This window comes from Opisthocomus hoazin, chromosome 6, assembly GCF_030867145.1.
Source record: "Opisthocomus hoazin isolate bOpiHoa1 chromosome 6, bOpiHoa1.hap1, whole genome shotgun sequence".
Lineage (NCBI taxonomy): Eukaryota > Metazoa > Chordata > Aves > Opisthocomiformes > Opisthocomidae > Opisthocomus > Opisthocomus hoazin.
This window is the reverse complement of record NC_134419.1, coordinates 58402638-58423134: the sequence shown is the minus strand read 5'-3', so window position 1 is coordinate 58423134 and position 20497 is coordinate 58402638. Positions and strand designations below refer to the sequence as shown.

The 20497-nt window shown below is 61.8% G+C and overlaps 5 protein-coding genes across 12 annotated transcripts; 1 reads left to right on the top strand and 4 right to left on the bottom strand.

Moving 5' to 3' along the window:
* Window positions 1-267: 267 nt before the first annotated feature.
* Window positions 268-2348, bottom strand: ECHS1 (enoyl-CoA hydratase, short chain 1). The gene is made up of 8 exons (XM_075423275.1): window positions 2222-2348; window positions 1545-1742; window positions 1345-1472; window positions 1166-1265; window positions 954-1058; window positions 750-869; window positions 596-663; window positions 268-508 (listed from the first exon to the last, which is right to left on the bottom strand). Exons 1-8 carry the CDS (start codon window positions 2346-2348, stop codon window positions 443-445), a joined length of 912 nt encoding a protein of 303 aa, XP_075279390.1. The 3' UTR covers window positions 268-442.
* A 1109-nt stretch (window positions 2349-3457) lies between these two features.
* Window positions 3458-7802, top strand: SPRN (shadow of prion protein). The gene has a single exon (XM_075423277.1). It carries the CDS (start codon window positions 3458-3460, stop codon window positions 3854-3856), a length of 399 nt encoding a protein of 132 aa, XP_075279392.1. The 3' UTR covers window positions 3857-7802.
* MTG1 (mitochondrial ribosome associated GTPase 1) lies at window positions 4479-7271 on the bottom strand. Of its 8 annotated transcripts, XM_075423272.1 has the most exons (11): window positions 7120-7271; window positions 6979-7043; window positions 6628-6732; window positions 6469-6549; window positions 6131-6187; window positions 5829-5919; window positions 5655-5716; window positions 5332-5428; window positions 5054-5135; window positions 4794-4906; window positions 4479-4680 (listed from the first exon to the last, which is right to left on the bottom strand). In XM_075423272.1, exons 1-11 carry the CDS (start codon window positions 7247-7249, stop codon window positions 4583-4585), a joined length of 981 nt encoding a protein of 326 aa, XP_075279387.1. In that variant the 5' UTR covers window positions 7250-7271; the 3' UTR covers window positions 4479-4582. The 8 variants fall into 8 exon arrangements, with proteins under 8 accessions (XP_075279387.1, XP_075279383.1, XP_075279385.1 ...); XM_075423268.1 differs by having other exon boundaries at window positions 5332-5467; window positions 6358-6549; window positions 6628-7043; XM_075423270.1 differs by having other exon boundaries at window positions 5332-5467; window positions 6358-6732.
* Window positions 7793-10514, bottom strand: PAOX (polyamine oxidase). Its single transcript, XM_075423265.1, has 7 exons — window positions 10367-10514; window positions 9749-10241; window positions 9472-9671; window positions 9021-9276; window positions 8677-8789; window positions 8426-8583; window positions 7793-7965 (listed from the first exon to the last, which is right to left on the bottom strand). The coding sequence occupies exons 1-7, from the start codon at window positions 10512-10514 to the stop codon at window positions 7825-7827; spliced, it is 1509 nt and encodes a 502-aa protein (XP_075279380.1). The 3' UTR covers window positions 7793-7824.
* An 881-nt stretch (window positions 10515-11395) lies between these two features.
* On the bottom strand, window positions 11396-18327 carry LOC104330373 (putative lysosomal acid lipase/cholesteryl ester hydrolase). Its single transcript, XM_009935575.2, has 9 exons — window positions 18223-18327; window positions 17069-17186; window positions 16256-16454; window positions 15241-15350; window positions 14371-14516; window positions 13604-13750; window positions 12857-12928; window positions 11759-11824; window positions 11396-11629 (listed from the first exon to the last, which is right to left on the bottom strand). Exons 1-9 carry the CDS (start codon window positions 18325-18327, stop codon window positions 11396-11398), a joined length of 1197 nt encoding a protein of 398 aa, XP_009933877.2.
* Window positions 18328-20497: the final 2170 nt, after the last annotated feature.

Genomic DNA, 20497 nt, shown 5'->3' with positions numbered 1-20497 from the left:
CCAGGGTCCCCAAATCTGGGGGATCCACTTCCATGGGCTCACCCCGAGACCCCAAGCAGAGTGAGGATGATGTCTTGGCGGGGGGGGGAGGGGCACAGCCCATCGCCCCGGCCTCAGCTCAGCCCAGGTGGGGCTGAGGCCAGGCAAACTCAGCGCATCGGTGCTCTTGCCCAGCCCAGCATCAGAGAGCGGTGTGATGGAGTGGGGGGATCCCAGTGAACCCCAACGTTTCCCAGCTCAGGGGGGACTGCACAGCAAGGACACCCCTTCTCCTGGCAGCACCAGCAAAACCTTTTAATAGTGATGGCAAAGGTGGTCCCCATCACTGGTTGTCTCACCCCAAGCAAGTGTCGCTTGCTGCTGGGTCCTGGACCCCTCCGTTGGGGTGACGCAGGGGGCTGATGGGCCGCAAGCGATCGTGGGGACCTGCACTGCCCTGGGCTCAGCTGTCAGTGAAGTTTGCCTTGCGCTTCTCCACGAATGCCGTCATCCCCTCCTTGCGGTCGCCCTGCGAGGAGCGGAGTGATGAGGCTGGGGGCACTGCGGCAGCCCCACTTCCCCCCCCCTCCCGCAATGGGGCTGACCCCCTACTCACGGTGGCGAAGGTGGCGTAAAAAAGCCGCTTCTCTGTCCTAGTCCCCTCTGCCAGTGTCATCTCAAAGGCTGAGAGCAAGGGAGAAGTTGGGGAGACTCTGCTGCCTGGCCCTGTGCCCCCCCGAGGGGTTCATGGTTGGCCCCCCAGCCCCTACCGGCATTGACCGACTCCTTTGCCATGGCAGTCACCACCTTGGAGTTGCTGGCAATCTTCTCGGCGCAGGCGATGGCCGCGTCCACCAGCTTCTCCACAGGGAAGACCTTGCTGACCAGGCCTAGGATGGATGGCGGGAGGTGGTGGGGTGGGGGATGGCTCCCTGCCGGGGCCCCGCGGTGCCGGAGCTGGCCCGTACCCCTACCTGCCTCCTTCGCCTCTGCTGCCGAAATCCGGTCCCCGGTGAGGACCATCTCCATTGCCAGCGACTTCCCCACCGCCCTGGTCAACCTCTGCGTCCCTCCAGCGCCTGGAGACATTTGGGGAAGGAAAAAGTCCAGAGAGGGATGCCTGGTTGTCCACGCTGTCCCCATTCTGGCTGGGATGGACCCCGCTCGGCGGGTGCCCCCCGCTCACCTGGGATGGTCCCCAGCAGGATTTCGGGTTGCCCAAACTGCGCCTTCTCCCCAGCGTAGATGATGTCGCACATCATGGCCAGCTCGCACCCGCCGCCCAGCTGGAACAGGGGAGGAACGGGAGAGTCAGGGGGTGCCGGGCTGAACCGGAGGGCATGGGGAGTGGTGGGGGGGACTCACGGCGTAGCCGTTGACAGCGGCGATGATGGGTTTGCGGACAGTGGAGACCTTGTCCCAGCCGGCGAGGAAGGCACCGCTGTAGCACTCCTGGAAGGTTTTATTCTGCATCTCTTTGATGTCGGCCCCGGCTGCAAAGAACACGGGGTGGGACACCAAACCCCTCCAAACAACGTGAGGCAGGGAGAGGCACGCTGCCCTACCTGCGAAGGCTTTTTGGCTGCCGGTGAGGACGATGGCCCCCACCTGCGGGTCGCTCTCCAGGGCCTCCAGCGCCCGCCGCAGCTCCTCCATCAGCCCCTCGCAGAGGGCATTGAGCGCCTGCGGCCGGTTCAGCTGGATCAGGCCCACGCTCTGCCGCGCCCCCGTCTTCTGCACTGCCAGGTACTGGAACGGGGCCCCTGCCCGCCGCCCCCGACACCGCCACGTTAGGCAACCGGCAGCGACCCCCCGTACCCGCCCTCCGGTGCGGCCGGTCTGCTGCCGCGGCACCGCGCCATTTTAAGGCGACCTTCAGGATGGCGGGCGCAGGACAGCGGTCACGGGCAGCCAGCGGGACGTCACCCCCGGGGACTCGGGACCGGGGCTCACGGGGAGTTCCCGGTGCGGCCCTGACCGGAGCAGGTGCACCCCGGCGGCCGCCCCGTGCCGGGCCGGAGAGCGGTGCTGGGCCCGGACACGGTGCTGAGCCACGGCACCCGGTGCCCAGAGCCAGTGCGCGGTGCTGGGACCCTGGCACGCGGTGCCACAGCCCGCACGCGGTGCCCGGGCCCGTGGGCGGCGCAGGGACCCGGTCCCCGGCGTCGGCGCCGTGGCGCGCGGGGCCAGGCCCGACCCCCGCCGCCAGGCGCCCCCGTGCCCGCCCCGATGCCCCGCTCACCGGCGCTGCGTGTCCGCGCCGCGAGGGAGGGGCGGGGCGGCGGCGGGAGGAGGACGCGGCTGCGCGCGGCGGCGGCGGCGGCGGCGGCGGCGGCCGGGCGGAGCAGTGCGCGCAGCGAGGCGGCCATGGCGGAGCGCGGCGGAGCGGCCCCCGCTGCGCCCCGCCGCCCGCGGACGCCCCGCCCCGCGCCCATTGGTCGAGACGGCCCCGCCCCACAGCGCGCCATCCCCATTGGCCTTGGCGGTGCCGCCGCGCCCCGCCTCTGGCGCGCCGCCGGGCGGGGCCGCCGCTGCAGGGTCCTGGCGGTCCCCTGGGTAGAGGCCCCGGGGGGGCGGGGCGCCAGCGGCCCCGCGCTCTGGGCCTGCCTCCTGCCCCCTGCGCCCCCGGGACACGAGTGGGGCGCGGCGGGGCCGAGATGAGGGGGGTTTAGAAGCGCCGTGGGGCGGGACCGAGGGGTGGGCGGGGGGCATGCGTGCGCTTCTCCCGCTGCCTCCCGCAGCTGCACGCACCGCCACGGGCAGCCCCGCATGGGCGCCGTGCCCCGCCCCACTGCGCGCGCCACCTGCCGTCGCGCAGCCCCGAGCGCGCGTCCCCGCCCCCGCGCGCGGGGTGGGGGCGAGGGGGGGGCGCCGGCGGCGGGAGCGCGGCCGCAGCGGAGCAGAGCGGAGCCGGCAGCAGCCCCGCGCGCGGTGAGCCCCGCGGCCGGCGGCGGCGCCGCGCGCGGTACCGGGACTGGGGCGGGGCGAGGGGGTGGTGGACGTGCCCCGCGGCCGCGCGCGTGCCAGCTGCGTGTGTGCGCGTGCACGGTGTGTGCGGCGGCGCGCGCCAGGGACGCGCGCGGGTGTGCGCGCGCAGAGTGCAAGTGCGTCCGCGCCCACGGGCAGTCGCGTCCGCGGCGCGGCGGTGCGCGCGATCCGTGCACGTGCGTCTGTGAGCCTCGCACGGGGCCGCGTGTATCTACGTGTGCGAGCACGCGCGGCTGTGCGCGCGCTTGCATCCCGGGCAAGCGCCGCGTGCACGGGCCTGTGTGAGTGCGCGTGGCTGCGCGTGCGAGAGCGCGCCTCATCCGCGCGGGGAGATGGGTGGCAGAGGGCGTTTACGCAACCCGCGGGCTGCTGCGTGAGGGAGACGCACTCGTGCGCGGAACCCGAGCACGCGCGCGAGCCACGCGCGCGCCCGTCGGCAGGTCCCGGTGCGCGCGCGCGGGCAGGTCCCGGTCGGCTCCTCCTGCGCGCGATGCGGCGGCGCGCGGCGGCCTGCTGGGCCGTGGTGCTGCTGGCCGCGGCCCTCTGCGACGCGGCGGCCGCCAAGGGCGGGCGGGGCGGGGCCCGGGGGGCCGCCCGCGGCGGGGTGCGAGGGGCCACCCGCGGACGGGCGAAGGCGGCGGCGCCGCGCTACGGCTCGAGCGGGGCGGCCCTGCGCGTGGCCGCGGCGGCGGCGGCGGGAGCAGCGGCGGGGGCCGCCTTGCGCCGGGCCCGCCCGGCCGGCGAGCTGGAGGCGGGCGACGGCGCCGAGCACCGCGAGGGCAACTGGACGGCGGCCGCCGGCGCCTGGACCTCCGCCGCACCGGCCCGGGGCCCGCCGGGCTGGGCCGTCCCCTGGCTCTGCCCCCTGGCCGCCTTCCTCTGCCGCTGACCGTCTCGGGGAGGGGGGGGGGGGTACCCGACCGCGGCCGGCGGATCTGCCGACGCCCCGAGAACCGGCCGCGGCCCCCGGGGCCGAGCCCGCACAGCTGGGCGAGGGGCAGCTCCCGGGGCTGCGCCCATCCGTTCACGGCTGCCCGACGGCAGCGGGGCGGGACCCCGCGGGCAGCCCCCGCCCCAGCTGCCCCCCGGCCCCACGCCCAGCCCCGGCGCCCTGTTCGCCCCGCGGCTTGGCACGCCGGGCCCCGCCGTGCTCGGAGGACGAGGCTGCGGCAATAAAACTGGCCGGAAAGCAGGTGTGGCTGGATGCGGGCTGGGGGGATCGGGACAGGGACCCCAGGACGGCCACCGCCCTGGTACCCTGCCCGTGGAGGCTTTATTTGGGGACGGAGGGCCCCGACCACAGCGAGGGCACAGCTCCACAGGCGTTTTGTCCCGGCCAGAGGCACCAGCCGTGCCCCAGGCCCTCTGGGGTGGGCACTGCGCTCCCCCCAGGGAGCCTCACCCCGTGCAGTGACACCATGGGGCAGCCTCACCCCCCACTGCAGGGATCCTGTCGTGTGCCATCCCCCCCTCCACCCCTCGGCCCCTTGCAGCAGCCCGGGGTCCAAAACTGGGGGCTGCCCCATCAGAGGCGCTTTAATCGCATGCCAGAGCTCTGCGCTGAGGTGGCCGCAGCCCACAGGGCTGCAGGCGGTGGGTCCCCATGGGACAAGTCTCAGTCCAGTGTCACCCTGCCCAGGTGTCCTGCCCGGAAATCCCGCAGGAACTCGCAGGCAGCGGCTGGGTAGTTGAGCATCGTCACGTTGACGTTCCCTGTGTGGTGGGTGCAGAAGGAGGTATCAGCAGAGCCTGGAGCCATCCCAGGATCCCCCAAAGCCTGGCCCCTGTGCCCCAGGTAGCAGAGCTGCCCCCCCCGAAGCACTCACCCGTGCCCGTCAGCACCTTCACCTTCTGCATCCTGCCCTGGGCGAGGGCCACGTGCCTCAGCACGGGCTCGATGTCATCGCAGGGCTCGGCCAGCCCATAGCGCTGCACATACCTGCCAAAGAAGGTGGCTCACACCCCGCCGGCATCGCTTCTACTCCCCCTGCCCCCCGTTCCCTGGGGACAGCTTCTCTGCCATCCACTTGGGACCACGGGCACCGGGTGCAGCCTGGGGCCCTCTCCGGTTCCCCCACCGGCTTACCGGAACTGCTGCCACTTGTTCAGGGTGTACAGGAGGTAGTCAGCCATGATGTCCTCCCCCACCAGGTGGTCACGGATGGCTCCTGGACAAGAGGGTCAAGCCCCAGCTCCCCCCAGCCCTGCTCCGAGCCCTGGCCAACCCTCCCACCATACACATGCCACCCATGGGCACCCAGGCAGTGTGTCAGCAGCAGACTCCCACCCCAGATGTAGGTACCAAGCCCAGCCAGGGCTTGAAGCCACATTTGGGGGCCCCCCTGGCCACAGCCTCCACCTCACCACACAGCGCCAGCTTCATGCCCGTCTCCATGTCCCCCAGCTTTGGGGGCAGCACACCAGGCGTGTCCACCAGGTACATCAGGGGCTTCTCGCACACCTGGGATGGGGGGAGCCAGGGCTGTTGGGATGCACAGCTCTGTAATGAGCACCGCAGACTCTGATAAGGCTAATGAGCGAGGCATTAAGTCCTTGCTGGAAGGTGGACCCAAGCAACCTTTTGGGATCACCTCTGCCTGCCTCAAGGTTTTCCAGAGCTCCCGCCAGAGGAGACAGGGAGGCAGAGGCCAGCACCCACCCAGCTGGATGTGCTGCGGGGACGGTACCTGGATTCTAGTCAGCACTGCCTTGGTGATGCCTGGCTCACCACCGACCGCGGTGGCTTTCCCTTCAGGGAAAGGAGAGACACATTCAGAGAAGCAAGTGACGCTCTGCCCCGCCAACCGCTCCATGTCTGTGCTCACGGCTCCTCTCCAAGCTCAGGCACCATGAAGAAATACCCTTTTTGAGGTGCAGTCTCCGCAGGGAGTTGATGAGCGAGGACTTGCCCACGTTGGGCACGCCAATCACCAGGATGCTGTACTCAGTGCTCTGGAAGCGAGGAGGACATGGGCAGGGAGCGTCTGGTTATCAGCCAGCCACTCCAGGAGTGACGGGCAGCCGCCATGGCGAAGCAACCTGGCCTCTGCTGGCACTTCTGGCATATGTGTGGGCATATGTGTGAGCAGCCTCATCCCTCCACCGGCAGACGGCCACCCTGACTCCCTGCGCACGCACTGGCAGTCTTGCTGCCGCCTCTTACCTCGGCCCTGTGGTAGCGTGGGCTGTTGCCCACCAGCTTGGCAACCAGGGGAACAATCTGCAGAGAAACATGGAGAAGGGCTGTAACTGTGGCTCTGTGCCTGGGCTGGCAGCAGCCGCTTGCTTGGAGGACAGTGCCAGGAGGAGGCACAAAATGGGGGCCAAGCAGAGGATGGGGTGCCTTGGGTAAGCTGGAAATGAAGATGGCTCTGGACCAGCCAGCATCACCTCCTCACAGTGGGCCAATGAGGCTGCTCCATGGGGCTGGGAGATCAGCAAAAGGCCCTCAGGTGCCAGCAGCAAGGAGCAGGGCTCAGCATGGGGCTGCTGGCCCATTACCTTCTTGACGTTGCCATCGCGCTGACAGTCAGTGAAGACAATGTGCGAACATCCCTGCTGCTTCAGGTGCTCCACGACTGTCTGAGGAGGACAGGCAAAGGCATTGCTGGCACCTCCCTGCGGTGACCTGCAGGCGGCCAGCCCTGCCCCAGCACTCACCAGCTGCTGGCGGGAATCAGCCAGGTCCATCTTGTTCAGCACCAGGATGTGCGGGCGGATGCCCAGCACTTCTTGCAGCATGGGGTTACGGCCCGACAGCGGGATGTGAGTGCCGCTAAGGAGGGTGACTGTGCACTGGCATGGGAGCAGGTACCCGGGGGGGGGCTGGTGGTGGCGGAGTTGATGGGGCTGGGAGAAAGGGCGGCATGGAGGGAGACGGGACAGCTGGGGCACACGGTGGCAGGGAGGGGGGGGGACACCGGTGCAGGCGGAGGGGGCTCGGGGTGCGGACTCCTGCTGTCCCGGGGGACACCCCGCAGGGTGAAGGGCCGTGGTCGCGCCGGAGGATATACGAGCGTCGTGCACCTCGATGAGGCAGTCGGCGCGCCGGAGGGAGGCCCGCATCTGCCGCAGGCCTGCAACACAGCGCTGGGTGAGCGGCGGCGGAAGCGGGGGGAGGTGGCGTCAGCCCGCCCTGCTCCCACCCCTCACCTTTCGCCATGTGCCCCGGGAACCAAGAGGCCACATCGCGGCCGCCGAAGTCGAAGCGCTCCCGGAATCCGCCAGGAACCGGCCCAGGCCCGGCCGCCGCTGCCCGCAGCACCCCCGCCCATCCCCTCATGGCGGCGGCGCCCCCTCCGTGCGCCACATCCGGCGCGACGAGAGCGGAAGCTCAGAGCACGCAGCTTCCGCCAGGGGTACGGGCGGGGCGGTGGGCGGGGCCGCGCCGGGTGGGCGGGGCGCTTCCTCCGGCGGGCGCGCTGCTGACTGCTCCTCAGCGCTATGGCGGAGCAGCGCTCTGCGGGGCCCAGCGGGGACCCGGCGGCGGGGCCCAGGGGGAACCCGGCGGCGGGCCCCGGCGGCCCGGGGGGTTCCGGGCCGCGCGGGGGGCACAGCACGCCGCCGGCCGCGGGGTCTGGCCCCCAGCCTGCCCCCCAGCACCCCCCAGCCCCTCCGCCCGGCCTGAAACCAGGCCCGGCGCAGGCCCCGCTGGATGACACCCGCTTCATGATCGCCAGCACCAACTGGTACTGACGCCGCAGCCCCTTTGCCCCGCCGGAGCCGAGCCGAGCCGAGGACCTGCATCCATCCCCCCAGAGAGACAGAGAAGCCTCTGCATTCCACCACCGGGGAGGTTTCTCAATAAAGCAAGATGACCCGCAGCGACCCGCAAAGCTCGGATTTTATTTTCTCGCCTCAGAGCCGAGGAGAGGGGCCGGGTGCCTCGAAGAGCTGGTTGAGGCGCTCGGCCTCTCGCCAGCCCGACAGCAGGGCCCCATGGGTGGTGGAGTAGAAGGTGCGGTGGGTGGCCTCACCAGCAAAGAGGAGCTGCAGAGGCTGCGGCGAGGCGGAAGGTGAGCGCGGGGGGTCTGCCACCTCCCCCAGCCCAGCGGGGACACTGGGTCATGCTAAACCAGCTTCATTTCCCTGCCCTCTGCCACCCCGTGGGTGCGTGACCCACTCCGCGGCCACGCAGACTGTGGGGCAGACACCTTCCCTTCCTTAGAGACTTGCCCCACACTGTGAGTATGTCGGAAAGTGGTTGGAAGGAGTTACATGTCCCCAAATTTTATGGAAATGGGGTTCCCCCCACCCCCGTGGAGCTCAGCAGGGAGAGCCAAGGGGTGACCCCAAGCATCGGTGACCCCTGAATGGAGTAGGAGTGAGGAATGCCACCTCCCTGTGCCGCTCAAGGCCTGGGGTGCTCTGTTCCCACCCCTGCCCATGTGTCCCCTTGCCCAAGGACATCCTGCTTCCCACACAGCTGCTGCATCCCCCCCAGGCCCAAAGCAATTACCCTTGGGTCCTCGGGGTCCTCGGGCAGAGGCTGAGCCAGCACGTCGATGTCATCCCCTGAGCTGCCGACGGCCACATAGCTGTAGGAGCCCCGGGTGTAGCGAGCGCTGTGCCACTGGGACCTGAGCACGCTCCTGGGAGCGGGCAGGCTCGGGTTCCCTGCAGGCATGGATTTTTGGGTGCGATCCAGAAATCCGGGTGCGTGTTTCCCCAGGGGGGTTGGGGTGAGGAGGGCAGAGGCGGCAGCGGTACCTGTCATTGTGCGGAGGATGCGCGTCATGGTGCCGAGAACCTCTGCCTCGCTCAGTGTCTCCATGTACTCTGATTCCTTCCCCGCGATGAAGCCGCAGAGGACGTGTCCGTGCCTGGGGAGGAAAGGTGAGGCTGAGAGCTGCCCGCCACCCTCCTGCTGCTCACCGGGCACCGTGCCCTCCCTGCCCCACAGGCACCGCTGGGTCACGGGCCACCAGTGACCCAGAGAAGGTTTTGGAAGCTCCAGGCAGGACAAAGATGCTCCTTCACATTGCCCAGAGGGCGCCCAATGCCCCCCCCTGCCCCAGCTGTGATGCCCCTTTACTGATGCTCTGGTCACATACTGCTCCGGTGGCTGGAGGACCACGAATCCAATGAGCTTCTTGAACCAGTTGGCCTCCAGGTCAGCGCTGGGCTCCTCAAGGGGTGACTCGTCCTCCCACACCACTTCGAGGAGCTGCTGCTGGGGTTCCCAGAAAGGCTGCTCGAACTCCAGGAAGATCTTGTTGTTGGTGCCGAAACCCAGGCGGCGAATGGCCTCTGCTTTCCGCTCGGGCAGGGGAGGCTGGAAGAAGTCCTGGTGGCGTTCCTTGAGGAAACCTGCAGGCAGATCGCGCAGCTCTGTTCGCCGGGCTCCTAAATGGGGTCTGAGATACTTTCTGCTCCCCAAACCCCTTCCCAGCCTCCCCCCTCCCGCCGTGGGTGAGGGGAGGCTGAGAACGGGTTTGGGCAAGTCCCTGCCGTCCGTCTGCCCCTCTCCAACCGCGTCAACTGGAAAGGCGTCGGTGTCCTCACCCAGCGGGACGGTGACGATGACGTGGTCGGCGAGGAAGGTGTCTCCATCCTCACACTCCACCTGGACGGGGAAGTCCCTGGCCTTGTCCCCCTCCTCACGGAAGGACCCTCTCCACCGGATGGTCCTCACGGCCTTGTTGAGCAGGACGGTGCCCTCGGGCAGCGCCTCCAGCATGCGGTCGGGCAAGCTGCTGTAGCCGCTGCGGGAGCAGGCACCGCTGGGGACGGGGTGCTCCCCGGAGCGGGCCCACCTCCCTGCCCAGGGCCCCGCGCTTACCCCGGGAAGGTGCAGTCGAGGCCGGGCAGGCAGACGTACTCCCCGAAGGGCTCCAGGGCCACCAGGTCCATGCTGTGCGTCCCGCTGACGCAGCACTCCAGCTTGAGGCGGGCGGCGAGGACGGCCAGCTGCAGCCGCCGGGCACCCGCCTCGCGCCCTGCCGGGGCCGGCACCCTCTGGGCGATCTCGGCCCGCAGGTACTGACCCACGCTGGGCGCCGGCGGCTCCCCGGCCCCGTGGAAGGCGCGGGCGGAGGCCAGGAGGGCGTCGAAGAGGTCGCGGGCCTCGCTCACGGCGCGGGGGCTCGGCGCCCTGCCCGAGCTGCCGTAGGTGATGGAGGGCAGCAGGGGGTGCCCCCCCGCCTCCGCCCGCTGGTTCTCCTCCCGGGCGGCCTCCGGGCCCAGCAGGCCGTACCCGGCGGCCAGGCGGAAGACGGGGTTCCCCGGCGAGGGGCCGTGGATCCAGTGCGCGCCCATCTCCGCCAACCCCGACGCTGCGGGGAAGGGGGGGGGGTGTGTGTGTCACCGCGGGGCGCGCGCGGCAGGGGCCCCCCCCGGGGAGCGGCAGGGCCCCCCGCCCCGCCGCAGCCAGAGCCGGCCCCCTCCCCCCGGCCCGTACCGAAGGGGCGGGTGCAGACGCGGCCCCCGGTGCGCGCCGCCGCCTCCAGCAGGCGCAGGGAGCCGTGCCCGCGCAGCCGCTGCGCCGCCCCCAGCGCCGCCAGCCCCGCGCCCACCGCCACCACGCGCCGCCCGCCGCCGCCCTCCATGGCGCCCGCCGCCGCCCGCCGGGCCCCGCGCCCGGCCCCGCCCCGCGAAGCGGGGGACGCGCGGCGGGGCGGGGGTTTCCGAGCGCTTCCGGGCGGCGGCGGAGTTCTCCGCCCGCCGGGGCGCCGGGCGGTGCTTCGCTTCCCCCGGGGCTGTCTGGGCGGTGCCCCTGCTTCTCCCCCACCCCGGCGGCGGTGGGGCGCCGGGTACTGGGGTGCTCCCCGCCGGGAGCTCCGGGCAGCGCCCGGCCGTGCCACCCCCCACCGCGGGCAAGCGGCGTCCGGCCCCCCGCGAAGCCTGTGTGCGCCAGAAGGAGCTGGGGCATCGGAGCTGCGGCGCGGGCCCCTGGCGTCCCTGCGCCCGTTTATTTCGGAGGGGTTTCCCCCGGCGCCGGTTTCCCCGCGAGCAGCAGGGCGGGGCCGCGCGGGACACCAGCCCGGCGGCAGCGCGGTGCGACCCGGCCCCAGGCCTTGGGGCCGCCGGCTCCCGCGGCGGGGGGCGGGCGCTCCGGTGTGCGGGCGTTCCCGCGGCCGGACCCGGCGAGCCCCGCTCCCTCCCGCCCACTCGCGGGTGGGGTGCTCCGGTCCCCCGCCCGCCGGGCGGCCGCCGTGGGGCCCTTCCAGCACGGCCGCCCGGCTGGTGTCTCCCGCCGACCCCGCGCCCTGGCTGGCCCCGGCGCTGCCCAGCCTGCGTGCTCTGGAGCTCTCACGCAAGGAGGAGGGCAAACCCCGGCGACCAGGGAGTGCGCGGGAAGCACCGTCACCGCAAGCGTGTCAGGCCGGCGGGAGGGAGGGGACAGCGGGGGATGTCCCGCCGCCGCCTCGGGCTGTCCCAGCCAGGGAGAGGGGCCGGGCCACCGGGGTCTCCCTGGGGAGCCACGGCGCTACCGGGACCCCTCCATCAGCTCCAGGATGCTGCTGTAGAGGCGCCCGGGGGCATCCAAGCCCCAGATGAAGTCCCAGTGGTTCCAGTCGGGGATGTGGCCGTAGGTGACGAGGTGGGCGATGCAGGGCAGCAGCAGGCGGACATCCCTCCGGTCAGCCACCCAGTCCTCTCCCCCTGACCACACCGCTGTGGGCACGGGCATCTCCTCCACCTGGTAGAATGGAGGTGTCTCCTGGAGGGACACAGAAGGCTCTGAGGAACCACTGTTGCGGTCAACCCTTGCAAGCCAGCCTGTCCCTGCAACTCCCAGGGCAGTCCTCCGGCATCTCCAGCCACCAGCACTGCTGCTGCAGCCTCCTACCTGGTCGTACACAGCTGGGTTTTTGCTGCCGTAGTCAAAGGCTTTGAATTCTCCTGATTTCACCACCTGGGTGGAGAGGAAATATCTGTGGTGGGAGGCCAGCAAGTGCTGCTGCGTGGATCCGGCATCTCCTGGCCTCCTCGAGGGACCACATCATAAAAGGGTGCTCTCACAGGACGTTGCGGGAGGAGGTGGCATCCCTGCAAAGCCAGGTTTTCCACCTTTTTTAACAGAGTGATGCTTTGACCTCCAACTCCGCACCTGTCCCTAGCTGTGGCATTGGGTTGACAAATCAAGGTGTGATGCTTGTGCCTCTGAAAACATGCTCCTCACCAGCTGTGTGCACAGGATGCTGCTGGAGGACTCCAGATTGGTGAGTTTTCCTTCAGCAGCCTGATCATCCTTACCTTCTCATGACACTTCGAGCTCAGAGTTACAGAGACATCAGTGAGCCCAGTTATTGTAAGAGTTCCTTCTATGCTAGGAATGAAAGTTCAGGTACTGGCACAATAGCTGCATTGATTAAAAAGACCTTTTTCACCTTCCCTGTTACCTATAATTCGTCTCTGCAAGGAGGCACCAGGGTGGGGGTCTCCAGCCTGACCCCGTTTCCAGCAGGGCCCGCGCTGCAGCTGCCGCAGGTTGCTGAGACTGGCGGAGTCCAGCCCTGGAGTCTCCGGGACCCCTTAGGGCAGGGGGAGATGGCGTCACATCCCCCTTTGCCTCCTTATGTCTGTCGGAGCAAGCCCAGCTCCCTCAGCCTCTCCTTGTATGTCCTGGCTTCCACCCACCATCACCACAGTGTCCTCGGGCTAGCTCTGCTCTGGGGATCCCTGAGGGCCCCAAACTGGTCCCAGAATCCAGCTGTGGCCTCCCCATCCCTTCCCTTGTCCTGCCTGGCACAGCCCAGGGCACACACCCCGGTGTCCCTGTCCCTCTGGAGAAGCTTGTCCTGCGTACAGCACTTCTTCTGTACGCCTAATTTCTTACCTTAGCTTTCTCACAAGCTGCTAATGTCCAAGATCTCTGCCCTGAACGCACCAGACTCTCTGAAGGGACCCACCCAGGGGTGAAGCATCTGCATTTCAGGGAACCTACCTGGACCCAATGTATCAGGTTTTTGACAGACGTCCTGTCTGGATAGTGGGATGTGTACACATCCAGCCGTGTCTGCAAGGAAACATATTCAAGCTATCATTGCTTTCCAGAGGATAGGAGCGAGGACAGCAGTTGCCAGATGATGATTTCCCAAAACAGGTGCTGCTGTCACACTGCCTGGAGAGTTGGGTCAGGTTCACGAATATGATTTTCATTAAAAATCAATTGCTCCGAGACAGTTCCAGGAGGAGAATGGTGATGAAGGATGAGGTACTCCCAGCTCCTGGGGATACCTCATCTGGGCTCAGGGACTGTGCTCAAGACCTTAGTGACTACCCGTGGTCATCCAGATGCTGCTTCAGGATGAGTAGGAGCAGGGGCTACACACCAGGGTTGCTGGTGGGAGGTACAGCTGGTCCCCGTGACCGGTGGCCCTAGCACAGAGATGCTATCAGGTTCCACCCGGCCACTGACATTCACCCAGCAGAGCCTGAGGACTTTTCCTATCTGGGGAGGAGAAGCAGCGAGAGAGGGATTTGGCAGAGGGACACGTGCTGCCCTTGCAGTGTCTGCTTGCCCATGGGCACTGGGGGTGAGCAGCCGGAGCAGGCTGGGCAGGGTGTCTGGCAGGGAGGGGGCAGGCAGCAGGCGGGGTGTCGGCAGAGCTGGTGGGCACGGCTGGGTGCTCCCAAGCAGTGCGCCCAGGGGCTGCGGCTCCCTCTCCTCCACGCAGGGCCACCAACCCACCATGTTGAAGTTCTTCTCATTGTAGCCACCCAGCAGGAAGAAGAGGCTGGCACAGGCCTTGTGCAGGACCGGGTGCCTGCACAGCTCGGGGAGAAACCTCCACAGCTTCTTGATCTGCAGTGAGGCATCCGTTCTGCCAAACAGAAGCTGCAGAAGCAAAGGGTGAGTATGAGTTCTTGTGTTTCTCTTCCTGCAGCCCAGCTCTCGGACTGCCTGCCCCGACCCACCGCCAGCCGGTGTCCCCGTTAGCTGTCCCATCAGCTGGGTGGTGAGGGGATGTGTGGCACAGGGTACCTACAGCAGTCAAACCCACTCCTCCCATGTCCTCCTGCCCTGCTGAGATGTGTACAGCTCATTGCAGGAGGCGATACTGGCTGAATGCACACCAGGGAAATCAATATTCGTGACTCTCCTCTTTCACCCAACTTCCCCCAAGCACTGGATTCATTTTTCAGTCATTAAAATCAACATAGTAAGGCTGCTCACTTCCAGGCGGGCTGTCCGGGAATTTAACAAATGCCCCCACAGAAAGACCAGTTTCCACACCTGAAGATCCTGCAGATGGGAGGATGCACTCAAGATCCACTCAACAAAGTGACCATGCAGGAGTGTACCAGCACCTGAAATCATGTCTGTGCTTATAAATCATCAGGAATTAACTGTTTTCTGCCACATCAGATAGCCCCAGGAAGTGCATCTGGGCACGATCCGATCCCTTTTCTAGCACTGGTGTGTTCGGGGGAGGAGTGGATGGAGTAATCTCCTACCTGAAGCATCTTGCATTGCCTGTCCAGAAGGAAGGACATTTTTATGATGGGACATCTGACGTACTTGAGTGTCACTACTGGAGCCAGGGCAAAAAACATTTTGATTTTCTGAGCCAGTTCTGGCATGGACGAAAACGCAATGAACGCTGAGAAAACAGAAAAACAAGCTGAGACTGGGGTGATCTTTCTTCAGGTAGTTAATCTGAGGGTTTGCTTGGACCCACTGCCAAAATCTGTTTAGCTGGTATTAGCTCCAATTAGAAATTTGGGATCACTTGCCACCTTTCTGCTTAGTGTTAGAGCTAGAGATGTCCAAAAGGAGGCAATGCCTTTATTCCTATGGTTAGAAGTGGCTGAGGAGGCAATTCAGCGACTACCGCAGATGGGAAGTCCTGCCTCGTTCACTGGATGAAGGGAACGGTACTGTTATCTTCCATCAGCCACTGCTAAAGGATACCATCGTCACAGAGGTTATTTCATACCCCTGATGGCCCTGCTGGTGAAAAGAAGCACCATGTGTTTCATCAGAAAACAGAAGCTGTGACCTCTGTGCAAAATGCCTTTGGTTTTGATGTGGAACACTGCAATTTGGTTTTCTATGTTCAATTTGCAGTTGCTCCATTTGCAGTGACGAGCTTACTGAGGTCACCAGGAGCTTTCTTACTACCCTAAGAGCATGTTGGTCCTCCCAGATGCCTTGTGTGGAAAGCGTATCTGCTGTGGGACTTCTCGCTCCAAGAGACCTTCTACCTAGTGTGCCTGCTTGGCAGTTCACAAAGATAGGACCTCTCCGCTTTCTGCTTACGAACACCAAAATGAGTGTTTTCAAGGTGGTGCAGGCAACGTGATGTGCAACCCCTTCTAACGCACCAATTGTGCAGCCCTGGGAGTGGCCAACGTAATAGATCTGCTGCTGCCCAGTCTTCTGCAGAACAAAGTCAATCATGGCTGGGAGGTCGTACATTGCCATTTCATGAAAGCTGCAACACAGGAGTAGCGCATTGGTTATAGGTGACACCAGGAGGGCAAACTTACCTGTGAATTTTGGCTGCCTTGCATTGCTCCTGTACTGAAGGGCTTAACATCTGGGGCTGATTTTCCAGGAGAAAATTCCTATGAGCTTGGAGAACCCTGTGCTGGGTGAAACTGCAGAGGGTCTGAAGGCATGCCTCCTGCCATGGCCCAGTCTTTCCCTGAAAAGGCTTAGTCCTCCTGTAACCATGGTTAGCGGTAAAGAAACTGTGCAGAGTCTGGCCAGCAGTGCATTCAGATGCAATATACAGCAGCTCTGCAGACCCAGAGCTGGATCTTGTCAGGACTGCAGAAACAGCTCAGCTCCTGGAGATGCTCTTTCCCAGCAGGGAATGGAGCACCAGTTCATGCCCATGTGCCTTTTAGTGTGATACGGTGAAACACAGACCTACTTTATTAGCTTTTTTTACTGGAAGCATGTTTATGAGCTTGGGAAATCCAGGAGTGCCCTGAAGATCAGAACTGGAGAGGCAGTAGCAAATTAAAATGCCATTCTTGGAGACAAGAATGTCTAGAAGGCAAGATGGCAATGATGTTTGTGGACACCTCACTGGGTAGGCTTGACCACACAGAGGTCCCATGATAGGGCTGTCGTCTCTGCAGGATAAGCATCCCCACGCAGGCAGCTGTGCCCTGTGCTCTCTGCAGGGCAGGGAGATGGTGGCACCATGTCAGCAGGCAGGTCTGCACAAATACCTCCATCCTCCCCAGGCACATCACAGGGAGGTCTGGGGGAGGCCATACCCGGGGATTAAGGTGCTCTGACTTGCCTGCTTGGAGGCACTCACCTCTGCCTAGAGGTTAGTGACAGGCAGAGAAGTTTGCCATGCTTTTGAAATCTGTTCCAGCCCACCTGAAATCCCAGAATTCAGCCTGGTCAGATGAAAGGTTCAGATGTCTGTGAGACCAGCTTGTCCCCCGGCTGTTTCCCAGCCAGATGTCATAGCCGGAGTCTGCTAATATGAAGCCAAGGCTGTTGTTAGGTAGATTTTCCACCCAGTGGCTGCCTTCTCCGAGGAACCCGTGCTGGAGAAACACAACAGGCTTGGTCCCTGGTCATGAAAGAAACAGTGCATTTGATTGAACCAGAATTTCTCTACTCACCCACCCCAAATTCGGTCCAATAAAGCCTCTTTCTTGCACTGCCAGAGGACACACAACATGCATTTTAATCATGTCTCCTGGTGAAGAAATCCTTGCCATAGTTGTCTTGTGGTGGTTGCCCTAGTTGTCTCAGGCCAGAGAGCTGCAGACATCCCTCCTCAGCCTTTCAGACCCCAGGTGCTCGTCCCAACAAGCTCAGCACTGTGGCCTCTGGCAACAACCATGTGAAAGCTCAGATGTACAGGCTCATCCCTGAGATCATTCGAACTCCAAAGTCACAAATTTATGGGGAAAATATTAAATGAGGAGCTCTCTTAAGATATGCCTGCATCCTCTGAGCCTTAAAGCCATGTCTCTGCTTTATATGAAGAACTGTGCTGCACACACACTTTCCTATGTCAGTTGCTAAAGTCTTGACTGTAAATTGGAGAAGTACTGTGGATTTAGTATTTTTGCTTTAACAATAAATACTCCCCTAGCCTGATAAGGCTCATCCCTTCGCCTTCTTGTATTGTTAGCAGTTTTTTTTCTTTGCTGGCTTCCTTGTGAAATAGAGTTGTACCTCTGTTCCGAGGATTTTCTCTCCCATGAGGAATTCTGTTCAGCCTGATGTAGTAGCCATCACGAGTCAGGACTTCATACTCCTCACTGGGGTACCCTCTGTGGCAGATCATTTGGCTCTGGGGAAAGAAAAACCCAAGTAGAAAGCTTTCCATAGCCGAGGTGCTCATCGGACTTGAAGAGCACATCCCTCATCAGCTGTGATGCCTTTGCAAAACCAAAACACTGCAGCAGCCGGGACACTGCTTTGCGCGATGTCTCTGGATCAGCTGAGGACATTTTTGAGAGGGTGCTCTGTCTGAATCCCACGCCTGCCCCAGTGAAATGCCAAGGGAAGGGGAGACGCTCAGCTGTGGGCCCACGCCTGCGAGTAGGAGGGGAGCTGGTGGCAGCAGCGCTTCCCTATAGCATGCAGCAGCACATGCGTTTGAAATGTTTCGAGAAACAAAGGTTGAAATGAAAAGGATTTACTGACAGCTGACACCAGCAGCGGGACATGTCATGTCATGCTCTGAGCAGATGCATGGGGCAGATAAGATGGTGGGGCATGTCAAACCTGCCGAGCTGGGCTGACTGGAAGGGCAATAGGACAAGTCCTGCAGGATTTGTTGCAGGCCTCCTAAGGCTCTGCCTGAGTTTTATTTATGCTGAAAACTTCACAGATTGGCAAGTTTCAGTCTGGTGAAATCCAGCTGTGATCCTGCCTACACATCGCTGTGTGCTCACTTTGTCACACGTTTGATGGAAGAGATTAATTTCAGTAATTTCATTGCCCAAGTCTTGGGTCCATCTAAACTCACCTTCAGAGTCCTGAAAGGACTCACCTGGACGTGGCCCAGAGCAACCTGCTGCAGCTGAAAGAGAGGAGCCATGCACAACTTTCTACCTTCCAGGAAGATGTCTGATCAAATCCAGGCTGGGATTACTCCCTTCTCTAATTGACCTGCTGATAATTGCACCTAATACTGCTGGGAGGAAGAGGACTCCTTCAGGTAGCAGGGCTTGATAATGATGGTATGGAGGCAACGTCGTATCACACTGCTCAACAAAACCAGCACACGTGGTGACCCGAGCCTTCTCCATATACATACTCTCAATCCCTCTCTCCCCCAACTAAATGTCCACAGACTTTTAGACAGAGAACTTCTGACTTACAACATTCATTGAAGTCTCGGGATTTATAGCCTTCTTCATCTTGAGGCCATCTGCTGAGTTCACAGGTGGTTGTGTCAAAAACAGGATTGCAATAAACAGCCACATCTTCTGTCTGTGTATATTATTATTATTATTATTATTATTATTATTATTATTATTATTATTATTATTAAATATTGTTATGAATGTCTGTTTCATCTTGGTTATGATGGGTAAAGTTCTTTATGTATCTGAAGACCATATATCAGAGTCTGGGCCGGGGAAGTGCAGGGGATTCCCAAGTCCAGCTTCCATTAGAGTCCACGCCAGGCTTTTTATACTCCTCCACAGAGACTGGAACTGGTACTAGGCAAGACCCATTTTTGTATTTTTGATGGTAAAAAGAAGAGAAACATCTTTATAATGCAAGAACTAAAAGGACAGAAAATGCTGTCAGGCCAATTGTCACATAGAAGAAATTTATCTGAAGTAAGAGTTTACACTACACAAGGAACACATTTAGGCTGGCTGGACGATGACAGGTCTATAGTTTTACTGTTTATTGCTTAACTTTTGTACCCAGAAGCCACAATTAACACTAGGATCCTATGAAACAGAACTAGCAGAGCCTCATAGGAAGACTGTTTATTAACTAAGTGTAGCCTGAAAAAAACGGAAACCTTTTTGATCACCTTAGACACTCCTGTCCCGTGCAGAGATCTATTCTTAATACACACAGTTAATATTATATATTATTTCTAATGCTTCACCAGACTCTTTAAAGTTAGAACTTAACTTCAACCCAGTAGCAAATGGGTTGCAAATCTTCTCACCAGCCACCTGGTTACTCTCTACCTCCCATTTGCCCTTGGAAATAGTTCCAGTAACCCTCTCTATGGTATTACCAAGAGGCAAGTTACCAAGAAAAAAAGCAGTAGATGCTTTTTCACCCTTGGGATAGCTCCAACACAAATTTGAATTACGCGGAGGAAAATACATTACCAGGCAGAGCCCACTGTTGTGTCTGATCAGGCTGGTGGTGTGAAAGGTGGTGGCTCTATCAACCGCAGTCTTAAAAAGAGCATGTTGTGTCAGAGCCCTGCTATGTTGGCACCACACTGGACCACATCACGTGTCCTCCAGTTAAGCGATGTGCACGCTGATTGATAACTTCCTCTGCTTGGTCCACGTGGTCATGACTTCTGTGCTTGCAAAAGACTACATTTGCAAAAGTGGCTGGAGTGTTGCAGCAAGGAATTTCAGCTGTGGAGTTGCACCTTAATCTCATAATAGCCACAGTAAAAAGATGTCAAAAGACTTTCTTTGTAAAGGGTCATTTCCTAACTCCCAGCGGCCCCTGGGAATGCCTCTTATAAGAGCTCCTGGGGCAAAGAAAGGACTTTGGCTGCACCAGCTTCACAAGGCCTCAGGAGCATGCTGACCTCTCCAGAGGCACACCAAGGACAGGTCACGCTTCACTGGCTGCCTGGATGGAAGACACCTCATGATTACACAACTTTTCAAAAGTGACAGTGGCCCAGGCAACCTCCACATAGCCTAACCGGTATTGTATTTGCAACTGGCAATTTGCAAAACCTCTGCAACATTTTCTGGAAAAGCACCAAGCTTAGCGTCTTGCCGATGGACGGCAGAGTGGAAAAGAGCTTGTGCAATGCCTCCATTTGACTGAAGTGACAGTTGTTGCACAGACTAAAGCTGTTCATTCTCCACCTCCAGCCTGTGACCTTACAACCTATGCCTTTCTGTAGCTGCTTCGTAGCCACCTAAAAGACCAAGCCTTCAGCTGGCTACCAGGTGCTCTGCTTGAGTATGTGTTTCCTGGTCATGGATTAGGTCGATTTCTAATATTCATATCAGCCATAGTCTATGAGTGGTATGCACGTTGTGAAACACAGCCCAAAACACACGTGTTACTCCATCCACCAGACTGTAATTTTCTGTCAGTGCCGCAACTGCTGACACAAAGGGACTCTGTGTGTGGGCGCTATATTCCTGACAGCGGGTGTGGCCAGAGCCTTCGCTGTTTCATTACCTTACTTCTGTCCGTGTGTCTGCTTTAGGCTTTTGAAAATATCTTACCCGTCCCTTGAATGCAAAAATCGCACTATATAAGATCGACTTTACAGGTTGCGTAGAGGGAAATTCCAGCATGCATCCCAAGTGTAGTTAAAAAACACACTATGGATGGAGAAACCCCTGCCCAGCTTGTGTTTTTCTACTTTACCACCGGGTTTCCTGCAACAGTATCAAGGCAGACTTTACTTAACCTTTTACT

What these genes read in the sequence shown, in the direction of transcription:
- ECHS1 (XM_075423275.1), bottom strand. Translation starts at nt 2,348, where the DNA reads ATGGCCGCCTCGCTGCGCGCACTGCTCCGCCCGGCCGCCGCCGCCGCC. An exon ending in GGCGCGGACACGCAGCGCCG is followed by an intron (nt 1,743 to 2,221) that starts GTGAGCGGGGCA and finishes GGCGGCGGGCAG; the next exon opens with GGGCCCCGTTCCAGTACCTG. An exon ending in CCTGCTGGGGACCATCCCAG is followed by an intron (nt 1,059 to 1,165) that starts GTGAGCGGGGGG and finishes AAATGTCTCCAG; the next exon opens with GCGCTGGAGGGACGCAGAGG.
- SPRN (XM_075423277.1), top strand. Translation starts at nt 3,458, where the DNA reads ATGCGGCGGCGCGCGGCGGCCTGCTGGGCCGTGGTGCTGCTGGCCGCG.
- MTG1 (XM_075423266.1), bottom strand. Translation starts at nt 7,249, where the DNA reads ATGAGGGGATGGGCGGGGGTGCTGCGGGCAGCGGCGGCCGGGCCTGGG. An exon ending in CACGCTACCACAGGGCCGAG is followed by an intron (nt 5,920 to 6,130) that starts GTAAGAGGCGGC and finishes CCTCGCTTCCAG; the next exon opens with AGCACTGAGTACAGCATCCT. An exon ending in GAGACTGCACCTCAAAAAGG is followed by an intron (nt 5,717 to 5,828) that starts GTATTTCTTCAT and finishes CTTTCCCTGAAG; the next exon opens with GGAAAGCCACCGCGGTCGGT.
- PAOX (XM_075423265.1), bottom strand. Translation starts at nt 10,514, where the DNA reads ATGGAGGGCGGCGGCGGGCGGCGCGTGGTGGCGGTGGGCGCGGGGCTG. An exon ending in CTCGACTGCACCTTCCCGGG is followed by an intron (nt 9,672 to 9,748) that starts GTAAGCGCGGGG and finishes CTGCTCCCGCAG; the next exon opens with CGGCTACAGCAGCTTGCCCG. An exon ending in AGGACCCCGAGGACCCAAGG is followed by an intron (nt 7,966 to 8,425) that starts GTAATTGCTTTG and finishes GCCTCGCCGCAG; the next exon opens with CCTCTGCAGCTCCTCTTTGC.
- LOC104330373 (XM_009935575.2), bottom strand. Translation starts at nt 18,327, where the DNA reads ATGTGGCTGTTTATTGCAATCCTGTTTTTGACACAACCACCTGTGAAC. An exon ending in AGAAAATCCTCGGAACAGAG is followed by an intron (nt 16,455 to 17,068) that starts GTACAACTCTAT and finishes TTTCATGACCAG; the next exon opens with GGACCAAGCCTGTTGTGTTT. An exon ending in GGCAATGCAAGATGCTTCAG is followed by an intron (nt 13,751 to 14,370) that starts GTAGGAGATTAC and finishes TTGCTTCTGCAG; the next exon opens with CTTCTGTTTGGCAGAACGGA.